The sequence below is a fragment of the Saccopteryx leptura genome, chromosome 1 (assembly GCF_036850995.1).
Source record: "Saccopteryx leptura isolate mSacLep1 chromosome 1, mSacLep1_pri_phased_curated, whole genome shotgun sequence".
Lineage (NCBI taxonomy): Eukaryota > Metazoa > Chordata > Mammalia > Chiroptera > Emballonuridae > Saccopteryx > Saccopteryx leptura.
The window spans coordinates 319514537-319539424 of record NC_089503.1 but is presented as its reverse complement, the minus strand read 5'-3'; the positions used below and the strand labels follow the sequence as shown (position 1 = coordinate 319539424).

At 45.9% G+C, this 24888-nt stretch overlaps 2 protein-coding genes across 5 annotated transcripts in view; one reads left to right on the top strand and one right to left on the bottom strand.

Moving 5' to 3' along the window:
• Positions 1-8246, bottom strand: part of MOV10L1 (Mov10 like RNA helicase 1) — a 57811-nt gene extending 49565 nt beyond the window's left edge. The window contains exons 1-2 of the mRNA XM_066361302.1: positions 8150-8246; positions 7164-7348 (exon numbers count right to left, since the gene is read on the bottom strand). Coding sequence (XP_066217399.1) covers positions 7164-7348; positions 8150-8246 — 282 coding nt within the window. The remainder of the gene's footprint in view (positions 1-7163; positions 7349-8149) is intronic.
• A 5375-nt stretch (positions 8247-13621) lies between these two features.
• Positions 13622-24888, top strand: part of MLC1 (modulator of VRAC current 1) — a 25197-nt gene continuing 13930 nt past the window's right edge. For 2 of the 4 annotated variants that reach the window (XM_066358734.1, XM_066358733.1), the window contains exons 1-5: positions 13622-13759; positions 14474-14654; positions 15943-16032; positions 17834-17887; positions 18629-18730. In XM_066358734.1, the coding sequence (XP_066214831.1) occupies positions 13698-13759; positions 14474-14654; positions 15943-16032; positions 17834-17887; positions 18629-18730 (489 nt within the window). In that variant the 5' untranslated portion in view covers positions 13622-13697. The other 2 variants (XM_066358736.1, XM_066358735.1) reach the window with 2 other exon arrangements.

The following is a 24888-nucleotide window of genomic DNA, read 5'->3' as shown; positions in this document are numbered from 1 at the left end:
GTATTTCTATACACGTCATGAATAATCCAAAAAAGGAAATTAAAATACCAATTTGATACATACAGTAACATCAAAAAGAAAAGATTCTTAGGAATAAATTTAACCAAGAAAATGGAAGACTTATGCACTGAAAAGCACAACATGCAGCAGAAAGAAGTTAAAAGACACAAAAGAAAAGACATTGTGTTAACAGATCAAAAGACTTATCAATACTATGCTAAACATTTACAAATTCAATGTAATCTGTACCAAAATCTCAGTGACACTTTTTCAGAGATAGAAACGCATCCTAAAAATTCATATGTACTCTCAGGGACCTTGAGTAGCCAAAACAATCTCAAAAAAAAAAAGAACAAAGCTGGATGTCCCACACTTTATTTCAAAACTTGCTACAAAGCAACAATAATCTTGAACACTGGTACTATCATGAGGAAAGACATAGGAACAGAGTCCAGAAATAAATAAACTGATATATATGGTCAATTGATTTTCAACAGGATGCCAAGACCATTCAATGCGGAAAGGGTTTTTCCCATTATGAAGTCTCAAAAAATGGTGGTGGGCCTGACCAGGCGGTGCAGTGGACAGAGCATCAGACTGGGACGCAGAGGGCCCAGGTTCAAAACCCCGAGGTTGCTTGAGTGTGGGCTCATCTGGCTTGAGCATGGGATCATAGACATGATTCCATGGTTGCTGGCTTGAGCCCAAAGGTCTCTGGCTTGAAGCCCAAGGTTGCTGGCTTGAGCCCAACATCACTGGCTTGAGCAAGGGGTCACTCACTCTGTTGTAACCCTGCCCCAAGTCAAGGCACATATGAGAAAGCAATCAATGAACAACTAAATGCCACAACAAAGGAATAATGTGTCTCATCTCTCTCCCTTCCTGTCTGTCTGTCTCCTATTTGTCTCTCTGTCTCTGTCACCAAAACAAAGAAACAAACAAACAAACAAAACGATGGTGGGAAAACTGGATATCAGGATGCAAAAGAGTGAACTCAAACCCTTACCCAATACCATACTCGAATATTAGCTCACAGTGGGTCAGAGACCTAGATTTAAGAGCTAAAACTATAAAACTCTTAGGAAAAAAGCATAGGTGAAAACTGTGATCTTGGATTAGTGAATTATTTTTAAGAGAGCGAGAGAGAAAGAGACAGAAAGGGAGAGAGATGAGTAGCATCACTTTAGTTTTTCACTGATTACGAATTATATGGGCCTTGACTAGGGGACTCAAGCTGAGCCAATGGCCCTTACCCAAGCCAGAGCCAGCAACCATGGGATTATACTTATGATCCCACACTCAAGCCAGTAACCCTGCGCTCAAGACAGACGAGACCATGCTCAAGCTAGCAACCTTGGGGTTTCAAACCTGGAACTTCAGTACCCCAGGATGATGTGCTATCCACTGCACCACCATTGGTCAGGCATGAATAATTTTTTAAGTGTGACTTCAAAAGCACAGGTAATTAAAAAAAGATAAAGTGGACTTCATAAAAATTTAAAAGTTCTGCGTATCAAAGGATACTATCAAGAAAAGTGAAAAGACAATCCATGGAATGAGAGAAAATATATGTAAATCATATATCTGATAAAAATATCCAGAATATATAAACAATATCTACAACTCAATAAGAAAATAAACATCCTGATTAAAAAATGGCCAAAGGGGGCCCTGGCCGGTTGGCTCAGTGGTAGAGCGTCGGCCTGGCGTGCGGAAGTCCCGGGTTCGATTCCCAGCCAGGGCACACAGGAGAAGCGCCCATCTGCTTCTCCACCCCTCCCCCTCTCCTTCCTCTCTGTCTCTCTCTTCCCCTCCTGCAGCCAAGGCTCCACTGGAGCAAAGATGGCCTGGGTGCTGAGGATGGCTCTATGGCCTCTGCCTCAGGCGCTAGAACGGCTCTGGTTGCAACAGAGCAACACCCCAGATGGGCAGAGCATCGCCCCCTGGTGGGCATGCCGGGTGGATCCCAGTCGGGCGCATGCGGGAGTCTGACTGCCTCCCCGTTTCCAACTTCAGAAAAATACAAAAAAAAAAAAAGAAAGAATCGAAGGACAGGTAAGAGCTACCCAGACAAGAAAAGGCTAAAGGAGTTCATTGCCACCAAACCAGTATTACATTAAATGTTAAAGGGTCTTCTTTAAGAAAAATAAAATAAAAATAAAATGTCAATAAATATGAGGTTGCCACTTCAAAACCCTGGGCTTGCCTGGTCAAGGCACATATGGGAGCTGATGCTTCCTGCTCCTCCCCTCCTTCTCTCTCTCTCTCAAAATGGATAAATAAAATCTTTAAAAAAAAAAAGCAACAACAAAAAAATGCCAATAAATATCTATCAACAACTGAATCTAAAAAACAAAATTAACAAACAAGCAGAACAGAAACAGACCCATAGATACAGAAAACATTCTGGCATTTGCCAGATGGAAGAAAGGGGAGATGGGTGAAAAAAGTAAAGGGATTAAGTACAAATTGGTTGTTATAGAACAGTCATGGGATGTAAGGTACAGCATATGGTGTATAGTCAATGATATTCTTATAACTATGTATGGTGTCATATGGGTATGATACTTATCAGGATGATCACTCAGTAAGTTATATAATATCAATATCTAATCTCTGGGTTGTATACCTGAAACTAATATAATACAGTATGTCAACTAAAACTCAAAAAAATAATTTAAAAATAGAAAAAAATACTACATTCAGTCCAGTAAGCCAGACGCAAAAGGACAAATATGATTCCCTTTATATAATGCACCTAGACTAGCCAAATTCAGAGATAGAAGGAACAGTGAATTATTGTTTATAGGGAACAGAGTTTCAGTTGGGAAAGACAAAAAGTTCTGAAGTAGATAGATGGTGGTGATGGCTACACAACAGTGTGAGTGTACTTGGTGTTGCTGAATTGTATGCTTAAAAATGCTTAACATGGTATATTAAAATTTTTTTCCATTGATGGGGGTGGGGAGGAGAAGGGGAGAAAAGGGGGAGGGAGGGAGGGAAACATCAACTCATTGTTCCACTTAGCTGTTCCATTTTGTTGTACACTCACTGGTTGATTTTTATATGTGCCCTGACCAGAGATGGAATCCACAACCTTGAAATGCTGGGATGACACTCTATCCACTGAGCAACCCAGCCAGGGCCTTAACATGGTACATTTTACATATATTTTACCACAATAAAAAAAAACTAAATAAAAAGCAAAGAAATCCAGAGGGTTGTGTAAATGAGCCAATTACACACACCTTTCATGATGGAAGTGAGTACACACTACTAATGTTGGTAGATAAAGCAAAGGCATGAGTACATGTCTCCTGTGACTCGGGCATCTACCAGGAGAGCTAAAAACAGACAGCTCCAGACTGAGAATATGAAGAACAGGTGGAGAGCATGGAGCAGCTCATTTTTCATTCTAGGCCACAGTGACCTAACATACTTTCTGCAGGGACAGAAATGTTTTGTTGGTACCTACCAATCTGGCAGCCACCAGCTACATTTAGCTCTTGAACTGTGCTAAGAATTAATTTTAAATTTTACTTACTTTTAATAAATTTAACTTTAAATAGGCACACATGGCTAGAAGTTACTGTACTGAATTCAATTCTAGAATTTGAGTATTACTTTTAAAATTTGAGAGAGATGGTATTAAGCATTAAGATGGCATTTTCAGCCTGACCAGGCAGTGGTGCAATGGATAGAGCATTGGATTGGGAGGTGGAGGACCTAGGTTCAAAACCCTGAGCTCACAAGCTTGAGCGCAGGCTCACCAGCTTGAGCAAGGGGTCGCTGGCTTGAGCGTGACCCCATGGTTGCTGGCTTGAGCCCAAGGTTGCTGGCTTAAGCAAGGGGTCACTCACTCTGCTGTAGCCCCCCGGTCAAGGCACATATGAGAAAGTGATCAATAAACAACTAATGAAGAATTGATGCTTCTCATCTCTCTCCTTTCTTGTCTGTCTGTCCCTATCTGTCCCTATGGCTCTGTCCCTGTCCAAAAAAAAAAAAAAAAAAAAAGATGGCATGTACAAATTAAAATAGTAACAAATCTCAACCTTTTTTTTTTTTTTTGTATTTTTCTGAAGCTGGAAACGGGGAGAGACAGTCAGACAGACTCCCACATGCGCCCGACCGGGATCCACCCGGCACACCCACCAGGGGGCGACGCTCTGCCCACCATGGGGCGACGCTCTGCCCACCAGGGGGCGATGCTCTGCCCCTCGGGAGGTGTCGCTCTGTTGCGACCAGAGCCACTCTAGCGCCTGGGGCAGAGGCCAAGGAGCCATCCCCAGCGCCCGGGCCATCTTTGCTCCAATGGAGCCTCGGCTGCAGGAGGGGAAGAGAGAGAGAGAGAGGAAGGAGAGGGGGAGGGGTGGAGAAGCAGATGGGCGCTTCTCCTGTGTGCCCTGGCCGGGAATCGAACCTGGGACTTCTGCACGCCAGGCCGACGCTCTACCACTGAGCCAACCGGCCAGGGCCTCAATCATTTTTAAAAAGTGGTTGGTTTCCATTTGCCAGCTACCAAATAACAAAAATCAACAGCTCTCCTATACACGAAGAAAATATTAACTTGAAAATACCAAGTTAAATTATACTGATAGAGAAACAAACATTAAAATTCTTGGAAATAAACTCAATGAGGATTTTCAGAACCTAAATGAAGTACTGAACCACAAGAACATAAAGGGAGATTTAAACAAATGGACAGACATAAGTGGAAGGTGGAGATGTGACATGATCCACATGGCACTGAGCCTAATGGACCCACAAACTCAGTGCTGTCCAAAGCAAGTCTCAGCTGAGAAGCAGAAACAACAGAACAGTTCTGAAATGGTCTGTCCAGAATGAGTGATGAGTAGGAAAACTGCATCCACTTGGAGCAGGAGGGAAACCTGCCTATCTACCATCCACGGGTGCCATTGAGCCTGGGCTCACATAAGCATCAGAACCAAAAGGGTCCAGACAGGGTCCCACGCACATGGGGTTCTGGTAAATGACAAAGGGTCTTTACCAATCACTAGGAAAAAAGTGGACTACTCAGTAGAATAACTGGTAGCTACTGGTTCCTTCTCTCAATCTGTACACCAAGTAAATTCCAGGTAGACTAGATATTTAGATGTTAATAAACAATTTTCAGAGGAAAACCTGAGGGTATATTTGTAATATGAAGTATAGTAAGCCTCTCTGAAGTTTCTTACAGAGCCCAAAAGCTACAATGAAAAGAGACAGATTTAACTACAAAAAACTTAACAAAACAAAGTTAAAAAATGATCTTAGGGGAAATATTTGCTATACTTTCATATAATAATTTCCCTTAAAAAGATATAATTTTCCTAATATTAAATTTTAATTTAAAAAGTTGAACCCAACAAAAAATATGGACAAAGGACAAAAAATAATTCATACAGCCTGACCAGGCGGTGGTGCAGTGGATAGAGTGTTGGACTGGGATGTGGAGGACCCAGGTTCAAGACCCCAAGGTCGCCAGCTTGAGCGTGGGCTCATCTGGTTTGAGCAAAGCTCACCAGCTTGGACCCAAGGTCACTGGCTCAAGCAAGGGGTTACTCAGTCTGCTGTAGGCCCACGGTCAAGGCACATATGAGAAAGCAACAATGAACAACTAAGGTGTTGCAATGAAAAACTGATGATTGATGCTTCTCATCTCTGTTCCTGCCTGTCTGTCCCTATCTATCCCTCTCTCTGACTCTCTCTCTCTGTAAAAAAAATAATAAAAATAAAAAAATTCATACAAAAAAGTGAAAAATTAATCTATTTTAAAACTTAAGTGCAAATTAAAATTATGAGTTCACTGTTCACTGATTAGAATGGCAAAGATTCTGAAGAGTGATGACATCCACATCCTTGCCAACACTGGGGAAAAGGCAGCCTCTCACCCTGCTCCCAGGAATTCAAATTAATACAATATTATTGGAGGGCAGAAAGACGACAACCATTAAAATGTTAAATGTACATATCCTTTGATTAATAAATTCTACTTCCAAAAATTTATATTGCAAAAATACTATTTTTAAATGAAAAAAGTTGCTGATTAGAAAGAGTCCACTAATTATCTTTGCTAATTGGATAACAAAGGGCCCAATAATGATTTTTTTGTGTGTGTGTGTACTTCCAAAATTAGAAGCCAGGAGGCAGACAAGACTCCTGCATGCGCCCAACCAGGATCCACCTGGCATGCCCACCAGGGGACGATGCTATGCCCACCTGGGGGGGGAGGCTTTGCTCCACTGTGGCCGGAGCCATTCTAGCGCCTGACGCGGAGGCCATAAAGCTGTCCTCAGCGCCCAAGTCAACTTTTGCTCCAATGGAGCCTTGGCTGAGAGAGGCAGAGAGATAGAAAGAAAAGAGAGGGGGAAGGGTGGAGAAGCAGATGGGCACTTTTCCTGTGTGCCCTGGCCAGGAATTGAATCGGGGACTTCCACACACTACCGCTGAGCCAACTGGCCAGGGCCCAATAATGATTATTTCTAACAGTCTTTTTTGTCAAAACTTGAAGACGGGACATGTAAATATTAACTTTTCTTTTCCATGGCATAAAATTATAGGCAAACTTATGAATTATAAATTTCTATGGTGTTTGAATGATTTACAGTAACTGCCACTGCTTTTTTTTTTTTAAATGCTTCACCATGCATCTCTTTATTTATTTATTTATTTATTTATTTTATTTTTATTTTTTTTACAGAGAGAGAGAGTCAGAGAGAGGAATAGATAGGAATAGAGAGAGATAAGAAGCATCAACCATTAGTTTTTCGTTGCAATACCTTAGTTGTTCATTGATTGCTTTCTCATATGTGCCTTGACCATGGGCCTTCAGCAGACTGAGTAACCCTTTGCTCGAGCCAGTGACCTTGGGTCCAAGCTGGTGAGCTTTGCTCAGACCAGATGAGTCCGCACTCAAGCTGGGGACCTCGGGGTCTCGAACCTGGGTCCTCCACATCCCAGTTCGATGCTCTGTCCACTGCGTCACCACCTGGTCAGGCTGCCACTGATTTCTTAAAAACAGAAACCATTGTGAGAACAAATGCACCCTGCGCAATTACACTCCACTCTCTCCCTCAGACACACTGCCTCTTCAGAGGCTAAACAGGACAGCGACATGAAACCCCACGGTAAAGAAACTTCCCAAACCAACTCAAAAGCCTCACCCTGATTGCCTTCAGTCCGTTGGACACTTTATTTTCCTCCACAACTGCAATAACTTCCTGTCCAACATTCAGAAGCACTTTGCTAGTCACAACCTCATTGGAGAAATAGATCAGATCGTTAATCATGCCATAATCACTGCAGTATCGAGTCACCACTCCCTGGACGGTTTTCAACCTGGTGTCACCTGAATGGGTAAACGAAGAGGTTATACTGACCATAAAGCGAGCCACCCCACACTTTAGCCCTACTGGAGAAAGGTAGGGCACCCAAGGGGGCGGGAGGACTCTCCTGTGGAGAGTTCAGTAAGTCAGGTGTGTGAGGCTGGCTGCCCAGTGCACTAACTTCAGCTCTATCACTGAGATGTGTAATCCTAGTCTGGGTCCTTGACCACCTGATGCCTACTCCATATGTAATGGCAACACTATTACAATCTTCACTGAGAGAGCTGCGAGGAACAAAAATGGGAGCAATGCATAGACCTGGGAGGCTGGTGCCGATTAGGATGCGGCGTGAACTGTCAACGCTGTAGCATTGGGGAGTTGTTATTACTGTTGTCTACTTGATGACCATCAACATCGGCAGCAGCGTTGGTAGATTTTGTATCATCTCACCAAACGAGGCAACACAAGAGATTTGGGCTTGGGGAACAGAGCATGCCCTGGTGGTTCAGTGACCCTCCCCACTTGTGGTCCACACTGCAGCTTCTTTGACCCAGAAGACACCTAGGGAGAGCAGGTCACATCCAGCCTCGCTCCTGAAGTGGAACCATAGCTGGGGCTGCCTCTCGAAGGCTTACTTGTGCAGACAACCAGCCTGAGCAAGTGAGGTCCTTGTGTGGAAGTTAGAGAAAGCGACTAGGGAACTTTGCCCTCACTGCAGCTCTCAGCGGGAGGAGGAATCGAAGAGTGCCCCCGGGGCCACCACCTAAGTCCGCCTGGCCGGCAGCCTGCCTGCACTCCCGGTCCGGCCCTGCCTTACAAAGCACCTTCCGGGAGCTCGAGCCCCGTTGGTCCGGATTCCTCCTCAGGGTCATCTGCCTTCCTCCAGAAGAAGGCCACCAGTTTGGCCGCGAGGCGCAGCATGGCTCAGCCACCACCTCGTCTACGCAGCATCCAGCTGCTGCAGACTCCCGCACGTGGTCACGTTGCTTGCTGCACTCAGCCAATGGGATGATGGTGCCAGCGCCTGCGCTTTGCCTCGTGGATCTTGGCCTGTGCGGTCGCTGCGCTCTTGCGAGGGCTGGCGCCCCTTTGACCTTGGCCAATGGTGTTACTCCCTCTGCGCCTGCGCTCAGTGGGGTGTAGCCCCTGGGGTGGGGGATCAAAACGCCCGCCCCTGCGCCCAGGTCCCGTCAGTATTGGCCAATGGGGCACGCTACTACTGTTAGCAGTCTGTAATTGACCGTTGGTGAGCGTTAGCGCACCAGCTAGCGAGGCACGTTGCACTCTGGGAGTGATGTCCTGCCTGGTGCGTGGCTTGGGTGCGTGGGCGAGGCTTAGTGTGTTTGGGCGGGGCATTTGCGCAGGTGCTTTGGGGGACGTTCTATCTATATTCTGCTGAGAAGGTTCCAGCCACTTCCATTTTTTCTGAAAGCCCTTTCTGTGCTGGGTGTGGGTTTTCTTAGATGCTTTTTCTGCACCTGCTGACGTGCGCCATTGTTCTGTTGGCATGTTTTCAATGTTAAACACCCTGCTTCCTTGGAGAAATTCATCAGGTTGTGGCTGCATCTGGGCCAGTGGGCACCTTTGTTCCTGGGGAGGTAGTCAGAATGTCCTCTCCTGCTTTGTCCAGGCTGTTCGGTGTCCGTGTCCAGCTGGCCTCAGGGAACGAGCCCTCTCTGCCTCTGCCTGAGGCCTGCAGGGCCCTTAACTTCAATTTAACTTGGATGTTTGGGCCTGACCAGGCAGTGGCAAAGTGGGTAGCACATCTGACCAGGACGCAGAGGATCCAGGTTTGAAACCCCGAGGTCTCCGGCTTGAGCACGGGGTCGCTTGAGCTTGGGATCATAGACACAGCCCCATGGTCATTGGCTTGAGCCCAGGGCCCCTGCTGTAGCACCCCTCCCCCCAAAACTAGCACGTTTGGTAGAATTCACTGGTGAACTCAGCAGGGCCTGCAGGCTTCTTTGTGAGCAGACTTTAATTTTATTTATTTTTCTTTTTTTTTATTCGGTGAAAGGAGGGGAGGCAGAGACAGACCCGCTTGCGCCCACACGGGGATCCACTCTGCAGCCCATCTGGGTTGTTGCTCCATTGCTAGGCAACCGAGCTCTTCTTAGCGCCTAAGGCAGAGGATATGAAGCCAACTTCAGTTACTGGGGCCAACTCACTCCAACTGAGCCATGGCTATGGAGGGGAGGAGAGAGTGAGGGGGTGGAGAAGCAGATGGGCGTTTTTCCTGTGTGCCCTGACGGGGAATCGAACTCAGGACATCCACATACTGGGCGGAAGGAAGCTCTGCCACTGAGCCAACTGGCCAGGGCCTTTGTGGGCGGACTTTAAATTACACCTTCAACTTCTGTACCAACTTAGGGCTATTCAAGTTACCAGTGTAATACTGAGAAAACCATGCCGATTTCTTTTATAAGGGATTTGTTCATTTCATTCAAAGCATCAAAGTATTGCATAAAATTGTTCATAACACTTTCTTACTCTCCTTGGAGTGCCTGCATGAATCATAGTGGTGAGCCATCTCTCAGTCCTGATTTTGGTCGTTTGCGCCTTCCCTCTTATTTTTCTTCATCAGTCCAGCTAATAAAGGTTTATCAATTTTATTGATCTTTAAAAAAAACAAACCACCACTTGATTTCATTGCTTTTTCTCTCTTCTTTATTATTGCCTACCTTCTAACTTTTCTTTCTTTCTCTTTATTTATTTATTTTTTTATTATTTTTTTACAGGGACAGAGAGAGAGTCAGAGAGAGAGAGGGATAGATAAGGACAGACAGACAGGAACAGAGAGAGATGAGAAGCATCAATCATCAGTTTCTCGTTGCGACACCTTAGTTCATTGATTGCTTTCTCATATGTGCCTTGACCGTGGGCCTTCAGCAGACCGAGTGACCCCTGCTCAGTGACCTTAGGTCCAAGCTGGTGAGCTTTTTTTTTGCTCAACCCAGATGAGCTTGTGCTCAAGGTGGCGACCTCGGGTTCTCGAACCTGGGTCTTCCACATCCCAGTCCGATGCTCTATCCACTACACCACTGCCTGGTCAGGCTCTTTCTTTCTTTTTAATTTGTGCTTTTCTAACTTACTAAGGTGGAAATTAGATAATGAATTTTGGAACTCTTCTCAATATAAACATTTAAAACTATGAATTTCTCTAAACTCTGACTCAGCTGCATCCTACAAACTTTGACTTGTATTTTCATTTTCATTCAGTTCCTGATTTCCTCTGTGATTTCTTCTTTGACCTGTGAGATTTTTTTTTTAAGTATGCTGTTTAATTTCTAAATAGTTTGAGCTTTTTCCAGCTACTTTTATGTTAATGATTTCTAACTTAATTTTTTCATGGCCAGAGAATAAAACCTGGATATGTTTAGTTTTTAAAAACTTGTTGAGGCGCCCCAGCCAGATGGGTCAGTTGGTTAGAGCTTTGTCCTGAAGCGCAGAGGTAGCCGGTTCAATCCCCAGTTAGGGCACATACAGGAACAGATTAATGTTCCTGCCTCTCTCTTACCCTTCCTCACTTTCTAAAATCTATAAAATAAACACTCAAAACAAAACAAAAAACAAACAAAAAGCACGTGTTGAAACCCCCATACTTGGGGGTTTTTTCATGAATGTTTCAGGTGCTTTTGTTGGCTGGAGAACACATTTCATTTTGACTGCTGTGTTTTGATTTTTCTGAGTCAGATCTTCCAGGTAATTGACTGAGCCTCCCTGTCCACAGATGCACAGTATAAGTACAATTCCTTCTGAGAGTCACCCACTCTTTACACATTTATGAAGCTCTGCTAAGTCCTCATCTTGGACTCAGTACTAGGAGTGCATATGGTTGTGGGAGAGGTCCTAGGGTTTACTGGGTAGGTGGGACAGACATCCTTAGAAACAGAACTGGGCAACACAGAAGGCTGGGAGCCTGGGTCAGGCTTCTGCCCAGGGGCACAATGGAAGTTCCTGGAGCCAAGATGATTCGCAGCAGTAGTTGCCACTTTACAGGACTGTCCCCTACATCCTCTAGCCCAAGCCTCTCCCCCAATTCTGTGCTTTGCAGCTCAACTTTTCCGCAAATGTGCTTGGTCATTGAACAGATGTCTCCACCGCATCATCAAAACACAACTCCTGATCCTTGCTCCAACCTTCTTTATCAGGTCTTCTCCATCTCACGTGAGTCTGTTCAACCTGCACTGCACAGACTGAGAAACTTGCAGTCATCTCACCACCTCCACTGCTCCACCTCATCTCAGCCCAAAGCTGCTCTCACCTGCTGTCCCAAACCCTGTTCTCTGCTAGTGGCTGGACCCTCCTTTGCCTAGAACCCTCCTGCGGGTCCATCTCAAAACCAAGGTTGTCTGCATGTCCACAGATGCCCTGTACCTGGATGCCACACCTGCACCTGACATCGCACAAACCCGTGCCACCATCCTTGCCTCAGCCTTGCCACTGAGGGCCTTTGCACCTGCCACACCTTTGCCCTAGTCTCTGTGAGATCACCCTTTCCTTGCCTCGTGCACATCTTTGTTCAAATGCCTCTTCCTCACTGAGGCCTGCCCTGACTCCCCCAAGCCACACCCCATTTCCTCCCTGTTTTAATTTCTATCATAGAGAATGTCAAGCGCATCACCACTAATTTTTATCTCTATGCTGCTGTCCCCCATTGCTCAAGGAAGACCTCAAGCAGCAGGAGAAGGAGGTTGGCCGTTGTAGGAACAATAGGTGGTTTGAAGATGTTCTTGAAAGAACAGGACTTGTTCTCAAAACTGACATCGCCAGAATCAAAGAAGCCCTTCTCAGCTGACTGCAACTCTGGAGGCTTTTTGCTCCAACGTCTTTGACTCAAGGCAGCCTGTTTGTATTTCTTAGTAGAAAACGACTTCGAAAAAGCACAAAAATGGTGACATCTGCTGAACGTTTTTCTTCCAACAAAAACACAAAGATGAACCTAGAGGGTATTATGCTAAGTGAAGTAAGTCAGACAAAGAAAGACAAATACCATATGATCTCACTTATATGTGGAATCTAAACAAAATAAATAAACCAACAAAACAGAAACAAACTCACAGATACAGAGAACAAACTGATGGTTGCCAGAGGGGAGGGGTGTTGTGAGGGGCTGGATGAAAAAGGTGAAGGGATTGAGAAGTATAGATTGGCAGTTACAAAATAGTCGTGGGGATGTAAAAAGCATAGAGAATATAGTCAATAATATTGCAATAACTATGTATAGTATCAGATGAATACAGGAAATATAAGGGGGGATTACTTGTAAATTATATCATTGTACACCTGAAACTAAAACAGAAATGCAGAAGGGTTCAATCCAATTGGACCAATTTCTACTAATTCTGTCTGTCGCTTTAAAAGATAAAGCTTGGACTGTGGTGGCACAGTGGATAGAGTGCCGACCTGAAATGCTGAGGTTGCCAGTTGGAAACCCTAGGCTTGCCCTGTCAAGGCTCATGCAACAAGCAACGAATGAACCCTCCTCTCTCTGCAAAAATCAATAAAGAAAATCTTTTAAAAAAAAGTTGATAAAGGTATTTGGGAGGTTTCTCAATTCATTTATACCACGTTTGACTTCATAGGTTATAGTTTGTAAACATTAATCATTAATTGTGAGTTGAAAAACTGACACTGCACAACACCCCATGATTGGAAACTGCTATCTGCTCCAGCTCTATGTGGGTCTGTGTCTGAGGCACCAGTGTTCAGCATGCCTTAGCTCGAGCTGTGTGCACAAAGAATCTGTCGCTGTGACTGTCGGGGTGCCAGCATCTCTGGGTGAAGTGTGTCTCTGGCCTTTTTCTCTGCTTAGTGAGCAGAAGTAAAGGGCACTGCAGGAACTCTGGGGCTGCCTGTGGGAAAGGACAGGCGAGTCCTGAAGGGGTCCAGGGCCAGGCTGAGTGCAGATGTGTGTGTGTGTGTGTGTGTGTTTGCGCATGCACGCACACGTCATTGTGCAGGAGGTTTCCTTGTATGATTATGGGGGATGGGGAAAGGCTGCTTGAAAGGAGGTATAATAAGGCCTTTGAATAAAAAGTTATGTCTCCAAAACCAAGCACTTGCTCAGCCTGCAGGACTCTGTGCTGGGGTATTCCACTCAGATACACTTCTTCTGAGAAGGCTATCCTGGTGCCTGCAACCTCTCCGTCTGTCCTGCATGGGATTGAGGTGACCCCTCTGTTTCCTGGTGGAGTTAAGACAGGACCCTGCTAGGCTCCATGCCAGCAGTTACACAACTACATAGACGTTTTCAGGATCTGCTTCATCTCATTGAAATTCAGGACGAGGTTCTCCTGCTTTTGGCTTAAGTGCAGATTTGCTGAGCTTTTGTTCCTCTGTGAATAGTTGTTGCTGGAAGCCCCAGGCAGGATGACTGGGCAGCAGCGAGACCCTCACCCGGAGACCAACGCTGCCCCGCAAGCAGCTGTGAGGTGAGCCTGGTAGGTTCATGGCTGGGACCTGACACGGGGATGTGTTTGCCTGTCCAGTTACCACCTTGAGCAATCTAAGGGCCGAGAGGAGCCAGTGCATCCTGGGAAGCAGGAGTTGAAAGGACCGAGGGCCAGTCCGTGGGCACACAAAGCCTAGCACTCCGCCCTGAATCCACATGGGCAGGTTTGTTTTGCTGGGAAAGTGGCTTTTTTCACTTGTTTATTGCTTGTTTTTTTCTTCAAACTTATGGTACTTCGGTATGAATGATATTTATTTTATTAAAAACAACTTTTATATTTTCTTTTTTGGGGGGGAGGTGGTGGGTGAGGCAGGGAGAGAGAGACAGGAACACCGAGCTGCTCCTGTATGTGTCCTGACTGGGGAATTGAACCGGCAACCTCTGTGCTCTGGGACAACACTCCAACCATCCTGCCAGGGCTTATTATTATTATTATTATTTTTTAGAGACAGAGAGAGGAAGGGAGAGGAGGGGACGGGGTAAGGGAAGCATTCATTTGTTGTTCCACTCAGTCGTACATTTGTTGGTGGCTTCCCGTGTGTGCCTGACCAGTACCCTCAACTTTGTTTTAAGATGAGGCTCTGAGCTAACCAGCACAGACAACAACTTATTTTAGGAGTGTTTTCAGAGTGATCAAAGACACAGAGCTCTGGGCACAGCTGCTGTGTGACACTAAGATCAGTGTTGTCCCCAGCACCATGACACGGGAAGAGCCGTGCAGGGAGGAGCTCAGCTATGACCGGATGCCCACCCTGGAGCGAGGACGGCCCGATGCAGGGAGCTACCCAGATGCCAAGCCCAGTGACCTGCAGCTGTCGTCACGGCTGCCCCCATGCTTCAGTCACAAGACATGGATCTTCTCTGTGTTGATGGGGGTGAGTAGCTGCACCAGGACCACAGAGGCATCGTCCCCATGAAGTGTCCCCTGGTTGATGTTGCTCCTAGGCCAAGTGGGACAGAGAAGCTGGTACTTTGCTCTGGAGGGCCCTGCAGGGCTGGGTTCTCCGAATCACTGCCCTCTGTTCACCAGTATCTATTGGCACCAGCCCCTCCAGCCTCTGAGCTCTGGCTGCTTTGTGTCTGCCATGGTTGGGACAGCCCAGGGTTGACCTGACCATCTCCAGGGTCATGCATGATGCTGGGGCAGCCTCCACAACCTTCAATTCCTAGGGAGAGTCTGGAATCAGCCTGCAGAGGTGGGGAGGAGCCTTTGGCAGAGTGGACAGTGGGACAATGTCCCAGGATGGTTGCCAGGCCCATGGAGACAGAGCAGGCCCATTGGCCAAGGAGCAGAGTCAGCAGGGAGCTGGGGGTCAGACATGGGGGAGGACTAACATTTGAGGAGACTTGCCTGGGGTCCTGGGACATTGACCTTCAGATGTGCTTGGATAGGCCTCAGTGTGCACAGTCATCTGGCAACCCCAGGGCTCCATGCCACCCTGGCTGAGAACCGGGATCCAGGCCAGGCCCTCACAACCCCCCTAGGTCTCAGGACCTCCAGGTAGCACCCCCAATAGTCCTACTCACCCTCCCCTCAGCCATGACCCCATCCCACTGAGACTGGAACCCCTACTTGCGTGGGGCATTGAGGAAGCTCCTCTGCTTTCCAGCTCCTGGGGCCCTGGACTCTGCAACACCCCCAGCTGCCTGTGACCACAGCCCCTGATCCTGCTGCCCCCTCCTCTCAGTTAGCTGTGGGTTGTGGTCTCCTCTGCCCCTCAGGCCCCCGGTCCCAGCACTGACATCAGAGTGGGGCATATAAGGCTCACTGCCCAGACCCTGGGTCCAAGTGACCTTTAACAATGATGTCCACTCTGTGAACTTTCCCTCTGCAGGGAGTTCCACTCTCCCAGCCCTGAATCAGAAAGGGCTTCATGCCTGGATGTGGGGATGGCTATCCTGAGGCCCAGAAATTGCACACATAGGAGTGAGGATGGTTTCTGGGGAGAGGTGCCATTTCTTGACTTGAATTTTAACAGGGCCCCTCCTTTTCTTCCCCAAATAAATGTTGAAATGCATTGTTTGACATTGTGGGGAAGGTGGGCCATGACTCCTTCCAGCAGGAGTCAGGTCTGGCGGGATCCAGACATGACGTTGGTGCCTTAGCTCTGCTCCATGGTGTTCAGACAGCCATGCTGTCTCCTGATCTGTGCTGTGTTGCAGGGCTGCCTGCTTGTGACCTCGGGGTTTTCGCTGTACCTGGGAAACGTGTTTCCTTCTGAGATGGATTACTTACGTTGTGCTGCAGGTTCGGTAAGCAGCATCCTTGGTTGTGTCTTCTGGTACCAAAGTTTGCAGTTGAGCGTTTGGGTTTTGTGCTCTGAGATTTACCCATTGCTGTCACTCGCCATTCATTCAGAATCTCCTCGTGAGGTTTCAGCTTCAGTAGGGTGTATGGCTTTTGAAAATGACTGAGCCACCCCACAGACTCCAGGCTGGAACAGAGCCCTGGTCTCTGGCATCAGTGGCTTTGGGCTCTTTGTGACTCGAGGCTAAGTCCCACCCCTCCTACAGCTTGTGCCCTGCCTGTGGGGGCCACTGGTCACCACAGGGCACATCCTGGGTTTTTGGGGGCCTCTCACCCACCTGCTCTCTCGCTCCAGCCCCATCCTCCTCCTCAAATGTCTGAAAACACAAACACAAGCTTTCCTCACCCCAGGCCCCAACTCCATGTTGCTGCCTTACAACAGAACTCCTTGAAAAAACTTGACCCACTCCTGCCGTTCTCTCTAGAACCTTCTAAGTGACCCTTTGTCGTCACCACTGGAGCAGCCCTTGTTAGCAGCACAGTGACCTGACCTCTGACCCAGATGGCTCCAGGGCAATGCCCATCTAGGCTGGGTGTCCCAGCAAAATTCTTGGCAGTGCCCTTCACCCTCAGGTGACAGGCTGGAGAGACAGGTCATGGGGTCCCAGAGGCTCCTCCTGGGCCCTCAATGGCCCAGCTCCCGCATCCCCTTCCAACTACTGCTGTGTGTTCTGTAGGTTCTGACCCCTCAGGTTGTGCTGCCCTCACTGTGGGGTCTGCAGGGGTTTGTCTCCTACAAGAGCAACTCCTGGTGTGACCCCTGAATTCCTCCCCCCCACTGATACCCCTCTGTCTACCACCTCACACCTTGACAGTCCCATATTTGCCCTTCCTTTGTGTTTCGCTCCTGTGGGGGTGAAAGTGGGGCTTCCCAACAAGAACCCCTGGGACTCTGGACCCCAGAGAGAGGGGGAAAGGGAGGCGTGGAGAAACAGATGGTTGCTTCTCCTGTGTGTACTGACCAGAAATTTAACCTGGGCCTTCCACATGCTGGGCCAATGCTCTACCACTGAGCCAACCAGCCAGGGCCCCTTTTGGGTAGTTTCTTAAGTGGAGATGAACCCTGCTCTTGAGCCATAGGAAGTTGCATTCCAGCTCCCAAGTGTGTCCACCTAGAATACTGTTCATTAGTAAATGTCTTTTTTACCTAGTCAGAAAAATTAAAACTTTTTCTATTTGTTTTTTATTCAATGGGAGGAGGGAAGGCAGAGAGATAGATTCCTGTATGTATGCACCCTGACCAGGATCCACCCGGCAAGCCCCCTACCTGGTGATGCTCTGCCCATCTGAGGTGTTGCTCCGTTGCTCAGCAACTGAGGTCTTCATAGCACCTGAAGCAGAAGCCATGGAGCCATCCTCGGTGCCCAGGGCCAACTCACTCCAATCAAGCTATGGCTGTAGGAGGGGGATGGGGGGGGAGAAAGAGAGAGAGAGAGAAAGAGAGAAGAGAGAGAGAGGAAGGGTTGGAGAAGCAGATGGGCACTTCTGTGCGCCTTGACCAGGAATCAAACCCGGGACATTCACACACTGGGCTAACGCTCTACCACTGAGCCAACTGGCCAGGGAAAAACGTTTTCCAGAATAAATTACTCTGAAAGACCAGGAGACTTTCAACATCTAGCAAAAATCATGTCTCATGGGCAGGCAACACTGGATTTTCTGATGTGTCCTGGGCCATTGGGGATGGAGATTTACGGGACACACTGGTGACTAAGCACTACCCAGCAGACTCTGCTTTCTTTCCAGTGCATTCCTGCGGCTATTGTGAGCTTTGCTGTTTCCAGGAGGAATGTCAATGCGGTGAGTCCAGCCTTCTGTCCAATCTCTGTGCCTTGGGGCAACCACACAGCTCACAGGCTGTGGAGGAGACCCCAGGCCCTGTGCGCTGACAGGCACACACATGTGTGTATGCACTCATGTATACTTGTGTGTGCGTGTGGGCGTACACACATGTGCCACTGCCCATAGCAGGAAGCCCCCTGTGTCCCCACTGTAGGGCTTCCTGTGCCCTCCAGGAGCTCACAGGACACCTGCCCAGGTATTCTTATGTGTCCTAGTCTTCAGGATTTTTAATTAATGACTTGGAATTAGATTTATTTATTTATTTAGTAAGAGAGAGAGACAGATAGGAACAGACAGACAGGAAGGGAGAGAGATGAGAAGCATCAATTCTTTTTTGCTGCACCTTAGTTGTTCACTGATTGCTTTCTCATATGTGCCATGACTGGGAAGCTCCAGAAGAGTGAGTGACTCCCTGTTTAAGCCAGCGACCTTTGGGCTCAAGCCATCAACCATGGGGTCATGTCTATGATCCCATGCTCAAGCCAGCAACCCCGTGCTCAAGTTGGTGAGCCTGCTCTCAAGCCAGATGAGCCTGTGCTCAAGCTGGTGACCTTGGGGTTTCAAACCTGGGTCCTCTGCATCCCAGGCTGATACTCTATCCACTGTGCCACCACCTGGTCAGGCTGGAATTAGTTTTAATATTATCTTTACTTATTTAGTTACGCAAAGGAGAACAAAATCTCTCGTCTTCTTTCACAGATTCCCAATTTTCAGATGCTGTTTGTTTCCACATTTGCTGTCACCACTACATGTCTAATCTGGTTTGGATGCAAACTTGTCCTGAACCCGTCAGCAATAGACGTGAGTCCCTGGAGCCATGTGGTCCCCAAAATGCTTGCTTGTCTATTTTCCCAGGGGTGTCTCCTGCTGAGGCTCTGCTGCGGGGTGCGTGGTTTGTCTCACCATGTGCCATCTGTGGTGGGAAATCTGTAAATGAGTGTTGTGGCTCTCAAGTCTGACAAATTTGGAGAATTTTACTTTTCCTTCTGAAGAAAAGAATTCTTTATTTTCATTGATTTCAGTGGACAGATGTATTGATAATATTTTAATGCCTCTTTCATAGCAGTTCTTAAAAATTAACAAGAGCATAGTGACGAATCATATCAAGTCTGTGATGGTGATGGCAGTGACATGCGCCTCTAAGAAAAATAGAAAAGCCTGTCATTTTCGTTTCAGAGCCAAGACAGGCAATCTCATAAAAGAGAGGACCTGATTAGAGACTCCTCACAGGAAGCTCTGGGTGCAATGCTAAACCACTTTGATTAAGACCAAGGAAATGATGAGGTGGCCCCAAAGAAGGCTGGGCCAGGCTAACCAGGCACAGAAATGGACAGACACGCACAGTTCTGAGGGGAACCCCTGGCTCCCATTGTTTGCTATTTACATGACCTTAGGATTGAGGGTTCATACCAAGGTTGCCGGGTGTGAACATGAGTGTAAAACAATTGTCAGTGTTAACAACAGAAAATTGAAAATGTAGTTTAAATGCAGATACTGTAGTTGTAATTGTCCCTCTGACTCAACTCGACACATATGGTTAGACTAAATTTCCTTTATCACAGTTCTGGTCATATCACCCTCTCCCTTGCCCCTTTAAATACCCTCAGTGCCTCCAGGCCAAAGTGAAAACTCTAGAGCCTGACTCTCAAGCTGTCCACAAACTAATCCTAATCTACTTCTTATTTATTCTATATGTGGGATTCCCTTTTTTTTTCCTAACACTTTATGATGTGATCATGTTCCATACAGTCCCACCCTAATGCCTTTGCTCAGGGTATTTCTTGGTGTCTCTTTCTCTCTAGCTCAAACCAAGTGCCAAATCAAATGCCATCTCCTTCCCAAGGTCCTCCTCCTGCTTCCTTCCGAAAGTGCTTCTCAACTTTTAATATGCATTGAGTCACTGGGGCATCATGTTAGAATGCAAAGTCTGGTTCAGTATGTCTCAGTTAAGGTCTGACATTCTCCATGTCTAACAAGTTCTCTGTTGATGATAAGGTCCCCAGGGCACACTTGGAGTAGCGAGGCCCTGGAGAGAAGCATGTTTATTCACTAAATCAGGGGTCCCCAGACTTTTTACACAAGGGGCCAGTTCACTGTCCCTCAGACCATTGGAAGGCCACCACATACAGTGCTCCTCTCACTGACCACCAATGAAAGAGGTGCCCCTTCCGAAAGTGCAGGGGGTGTGTGGCAGATAAATGGCTCAGGGGGTCGCATGCAGCCCATGGGCCGTAGTTTGGGGACACCTGCACCATAGGGCAAGATTCCAGAGAAGGGACTATGTATTATTCACTCACAACATTCTATAATCTTTAAAGTACCCATTTTGGCCTGACCTGTGGTTGGATAGAGCATCAACCTGGAATGCTGAGGTTGCCCCAATTCGAAACCCCCCTGTCAAACCCGCCCTCATGCAAGAAGCAATGAGCTGATACTTCCAGCTACTCACCACCATCCCCCTGCCTTCCTCTCTCTCTCCTCTCTCTAAAATCATTAAATAAAACCTAAAAAAAATAAGTAAGTAAAATAAAGTACCCATTTTGTCTCCTCAAAAATAGGATTGGCTTGGCTCATTGCTATTTTGGTTAAATACAGTGACTTGATCATTTTATTTTAATGGAATTCAATATGCTTTTTATATCACCTTCCCCCACCCCATGCTCTTTTTTTAGTTTAATTGCATTTCATATAGGTAAATATGTGGGAAGAAAGGGATCATCTGTATGTTAGGATGCCCCAACATGTTTAGATAATGCTAATTTTGTTAAGATAATAGCTAGTCTTGCATAGCTGGGGTTCTTCAGTGTAAAAACAACCCTCCCTACCTCAAGCAGAAAAGCCATTTGTGGAAGTATATTAGGCAGCACATAGAATCGTCGAAAGGGTCAGAGACTACACAGCGAAAACAAGGAACCTGTTATACCAGAGGACTCCACAGTCACACCCTTTGGGCATAGACTCTGCAGTTCACCATGTGCTTGAAGTCCTGAAACTTTGGCCACTACTGCTTCTGAAAGCTGTATGTATCTGCCACCACCCTTGCCACATGGAGTCTGGCTTCATTTTTCATGTTCGAATTAGTTTCCAGTACGTAACAAATTACCACAAACTGAGTGACTTAAAACAAAAGAAATTTATTCTCTCATAATTCTGGAGGCCAAAAGTTCAAAATCAGTATCATTGGGTGAAAATCCAGAAGGCATCGGCACAGCTACATTCCTTCCAGAGGCTCTAGGGGAGAATTTGGTCCTTGTTCCTTCCTGCTTCTAATGGCTCTGGCATCACTTGGCTTGTGGCTGCATAACTCCTCCTCAGGCCAGCATCTTCAAATCCCTCTTGGCCCTCTCATCCTATTCTTGTGTGTCAAGTCTCCCTCTGCCCACCTCTTATAAGGATACATGTGATTTCCCGTACTGCCCACCTGGATAGTGCATGTTACTCTTCCTGGCTCAATAGCCTTGATTTAATCACACCCACAAAGCCTTTACCATATAGGTAACAATCACAGGTTCCAGGTATTAGGGCCTGATATCTTTAAAGGCTATCTTTCAGTCTATTACAATGGGGTTTGCTTCTAAATTAAAGTCTCACCTGTGTACTTTCTGGTGGAGCCTAGTTCACATGCCTACTCCTGAGCTGCAAAGGAAGCTGGGAAGTGAGCTTATGTAAAAGATGTTCTGAGATGACAGGTGGCCAAAATATATGTCAAATATCAACTAAAAGTCTCCACAGCTCAAAAATGAACTTGGTGCCGAATATTTAAACCAAGAGAAGTTACCCAAGGCTGAATGTTTGGGGAACCAAATTTCAAGCCATGCAACTATTGACAAGGAAAACTACCAATCTAGAAAACCATTTTCTTTGACTTCAGGGCTTGGGATGGGTGGCAAAAACAGAACAAAACAAAAAATGTCAGTATGGCCTTGGGGCTATGTTTCTCTTCTGATTACAGGAAAAATTTGCCCCAGGACACTAATATGGACAATTTAATTAGATCCTATACTGTGGTACCTTGAGATACAAGCAGACCAACATATGAATTTTTTTTTAAGATACGAGCTGCGACTCAGTCTATATTTTTGTTCGAGATCCGAGCAAAATTCTTTTTTTTAAAAAATATTTTATTTATTGATTTTTAGAGAGAGGGGAGAGAGAGAGAAGGGGGAGGAGCAGGAAGCATCAACTCCCATATGTGTCTTGACCAGGCAAGCCCAAGGTTTCGAACCAGCAACCTCAGTGTTCCAGGTCGATGGCTGTATCCCATTGCACCACCACAGGTCAGGCCCGAGCGAAATTCTGAGATACGAGTTGTGATTCTGGAAGCTGCTGCTAGTTGGCGCGTTGGCACATACAATAGATCCAGTATCGGCAGCACAACACCAGCATCTCGTTCTTTCTCACATGTTACCCACAGAATCAAGTCGAATCTCGTGCACTGTACTCGTTCTTGCATCATTTTTGCATTTTTTACTAACTATTTTTGTGTGCTATCATGGGGCTGAAGAAAGTGAGTGTAAAGGCCAGTGGTGAGAAGAAGAAGAGAATGATGTCGATAGAAGTAAACCATGAAATAATAGAAAAACATGAGCGTGATGTATGAGTGATTGAACTGGCAAGGCTGTATGACCACAATACACCTACAATTTGTACCATCCTCAAACAAAAGGATGCCATCAAAAGCACAAATCCAGGGAAAGGAACTACAATTCTGTCCCAATTAAGGACAAATATCCATGAAGAAATGGAAAAGCTTCTGCTGGTGTGAGTGAAAGAGAAAGAGCTGGCAGGAGATACAGTGATGAAGACTGTAATATGCAAAAAGGCACATATTATTTATGGCGACTTGAAGAAGAAATAACCATCAACCTCAAAAGAGGCAGCAGAAGATACGTTTAAGGAAAGTCATGGCTGGTTTGAAAATTTCAAGAAGAGATCTGGCATCCACAGGGTGGTGAGGCATGGTGAAGCTGCTAGTGCTGACATTAAGGTAGCTGAGTACAGCGCACGTTTTGCTGTGCTTATCGCAAAGGAAGGCTACATCCCCCAACAAGTGTTCAACTGTGATGAAACAGGATTGTTTTGGAAAAAAATGCCCCGGAGGACTTTCATCACTGCAGAGGAGAAGAAGCTGCCAGACCATAAACCAATGAAGGACCGTCTGACCCTTGCATTGTGTGCAAATGCTAGCGGTGACTGTAAAGTAAAGCCACTGCTAGTGTATCATACTGAAAATCCTTGAGCCTTTAAGACTCACAAGATTCTTAAAGAAAAACTGCAGGTTATGTGGCGTGCCAATGCTAGGGCATGGGTTACACAGCAGTTTTTTATTGAATGGGTAAATCTCGTCTTTGGTCTTGAAGTGAAGAAATATCTTCAAGAAAATAAACTTCCAATGAAAGCATTACTAATCCTTGATAATGCGCCAGCCCACCCATCTGGTCTTGAAGATGACATTCTCGATGAGTTCAAATTCGTGAAAGTCCTCTACCTCCCAACCCAACACGATTTCAATCTTGCATCCTATGGATCAGCAGGTCATTTCCAACTTTAAAAAGCTTTACACAAACAAAGCACTTGTTCCGCTGCTGCTTTCAGGTGACTGAGAATACAAATCTAACCCTTCAAGAGTTTTAGAAAGATCACTACAACATCGTGATATGTTTACGCATTATTGACTTGGCATGGCAAGAGTTTATAAGAAGAACCTTGAACTCGGCATGGAAAAAGTTATGGCCTAATGTTGTTGCAGACAGGGACTTCGAAAGATTCGAACCAGAGACTGAAACTAAGGTAGAAGCATTGGAGGAGATTGTGTCCCTCAGAAAGTCGATGGGTCTGGAGGTAGATGAGGGTGACGTAAATGAGCTCGTTGAGGAACATGAGGAGGAACTCTCAACTGAGGAGTTGAAGGAGCTACAGATGATGCAACATACGGAGCTTCTGCAAGAGATTAGTAGTGAGGAGGAGGTAGAGTTGGAGGAAGTGATTTCTACAAGTGAAATTAAAGACATACTGGCAATGTGGGAGAAGCTTTCAAGTTTCATTGAAAAGAAACACCCAGAAAAAGTTTCAACTGGTCGTGCTTCAGCACTTTTTAATGACACTTGTTTGTCACATTTTCATAACATTTTATTTATTTATTTTTTTTATTTTAATTTTTTTTTTTTTTTTACAGAGACAGAGAGAGGGATAGATAGGGACAGACAGGAACGGAGAGAGATGAGAAGCATCAATCATTAGTTTTTCGTTGCAACACCTCAGTTGTTCATTGATTGCTTTCTCATATGTGCCTTGATAGTGGGACTACAGCAGACTGAGTAACTTTTTGCTCGAGCCAGCGACCTTGGGTCCAAACTGGTGAACTTTTGCTTAAACCGGATGAGCCCACACTAAAGCTGGCGACTTCGGGGTCTCAAACCTGGGTTCTCTGCATCCCCAGTCTGACGCTCTATTCACTGCGCCACTGCCTGGTCAGGCCCATAACATTTTAAAAGGCAGGTAAAAGCAAACCTCTTTGGATAGATTTTTATTCAAAAGTCCTGCAAGTTAAAGTGCCAAAAGTGCAGCCAAAAAGGCAAAAACAAGTGATGATTAAATGAAAAATACGTAATGTTAAGCTTAGGTTAAGTTTAAAGTTAAGAAAGTGCATTTTTTTACAATTAAGTTTTTGTGGTTTCATTTTAAGTAAAGAAAGTGCAGTTTTAGTTTTGTTTAAAGTAAAGAAAATGCAGTTTTAGTTTACATTTAGTGTTAAGAAAGTGCAGTTTTAGTTTACGTGTCTACAGTGCCCGCATCCCTTCCTCCCTCCCTCCTCCTCCGCCATTCACCTCCGTTAGCCACACTCGTCTGTCTCCAAGGTAAGAATACAGTACTAAATAACACTTTTTTCTTTTATTTCATATATTTTGTTATGCATTGGTAAAGTATACATGTGTGTTTCTTAATTAAAAATGTCTTTT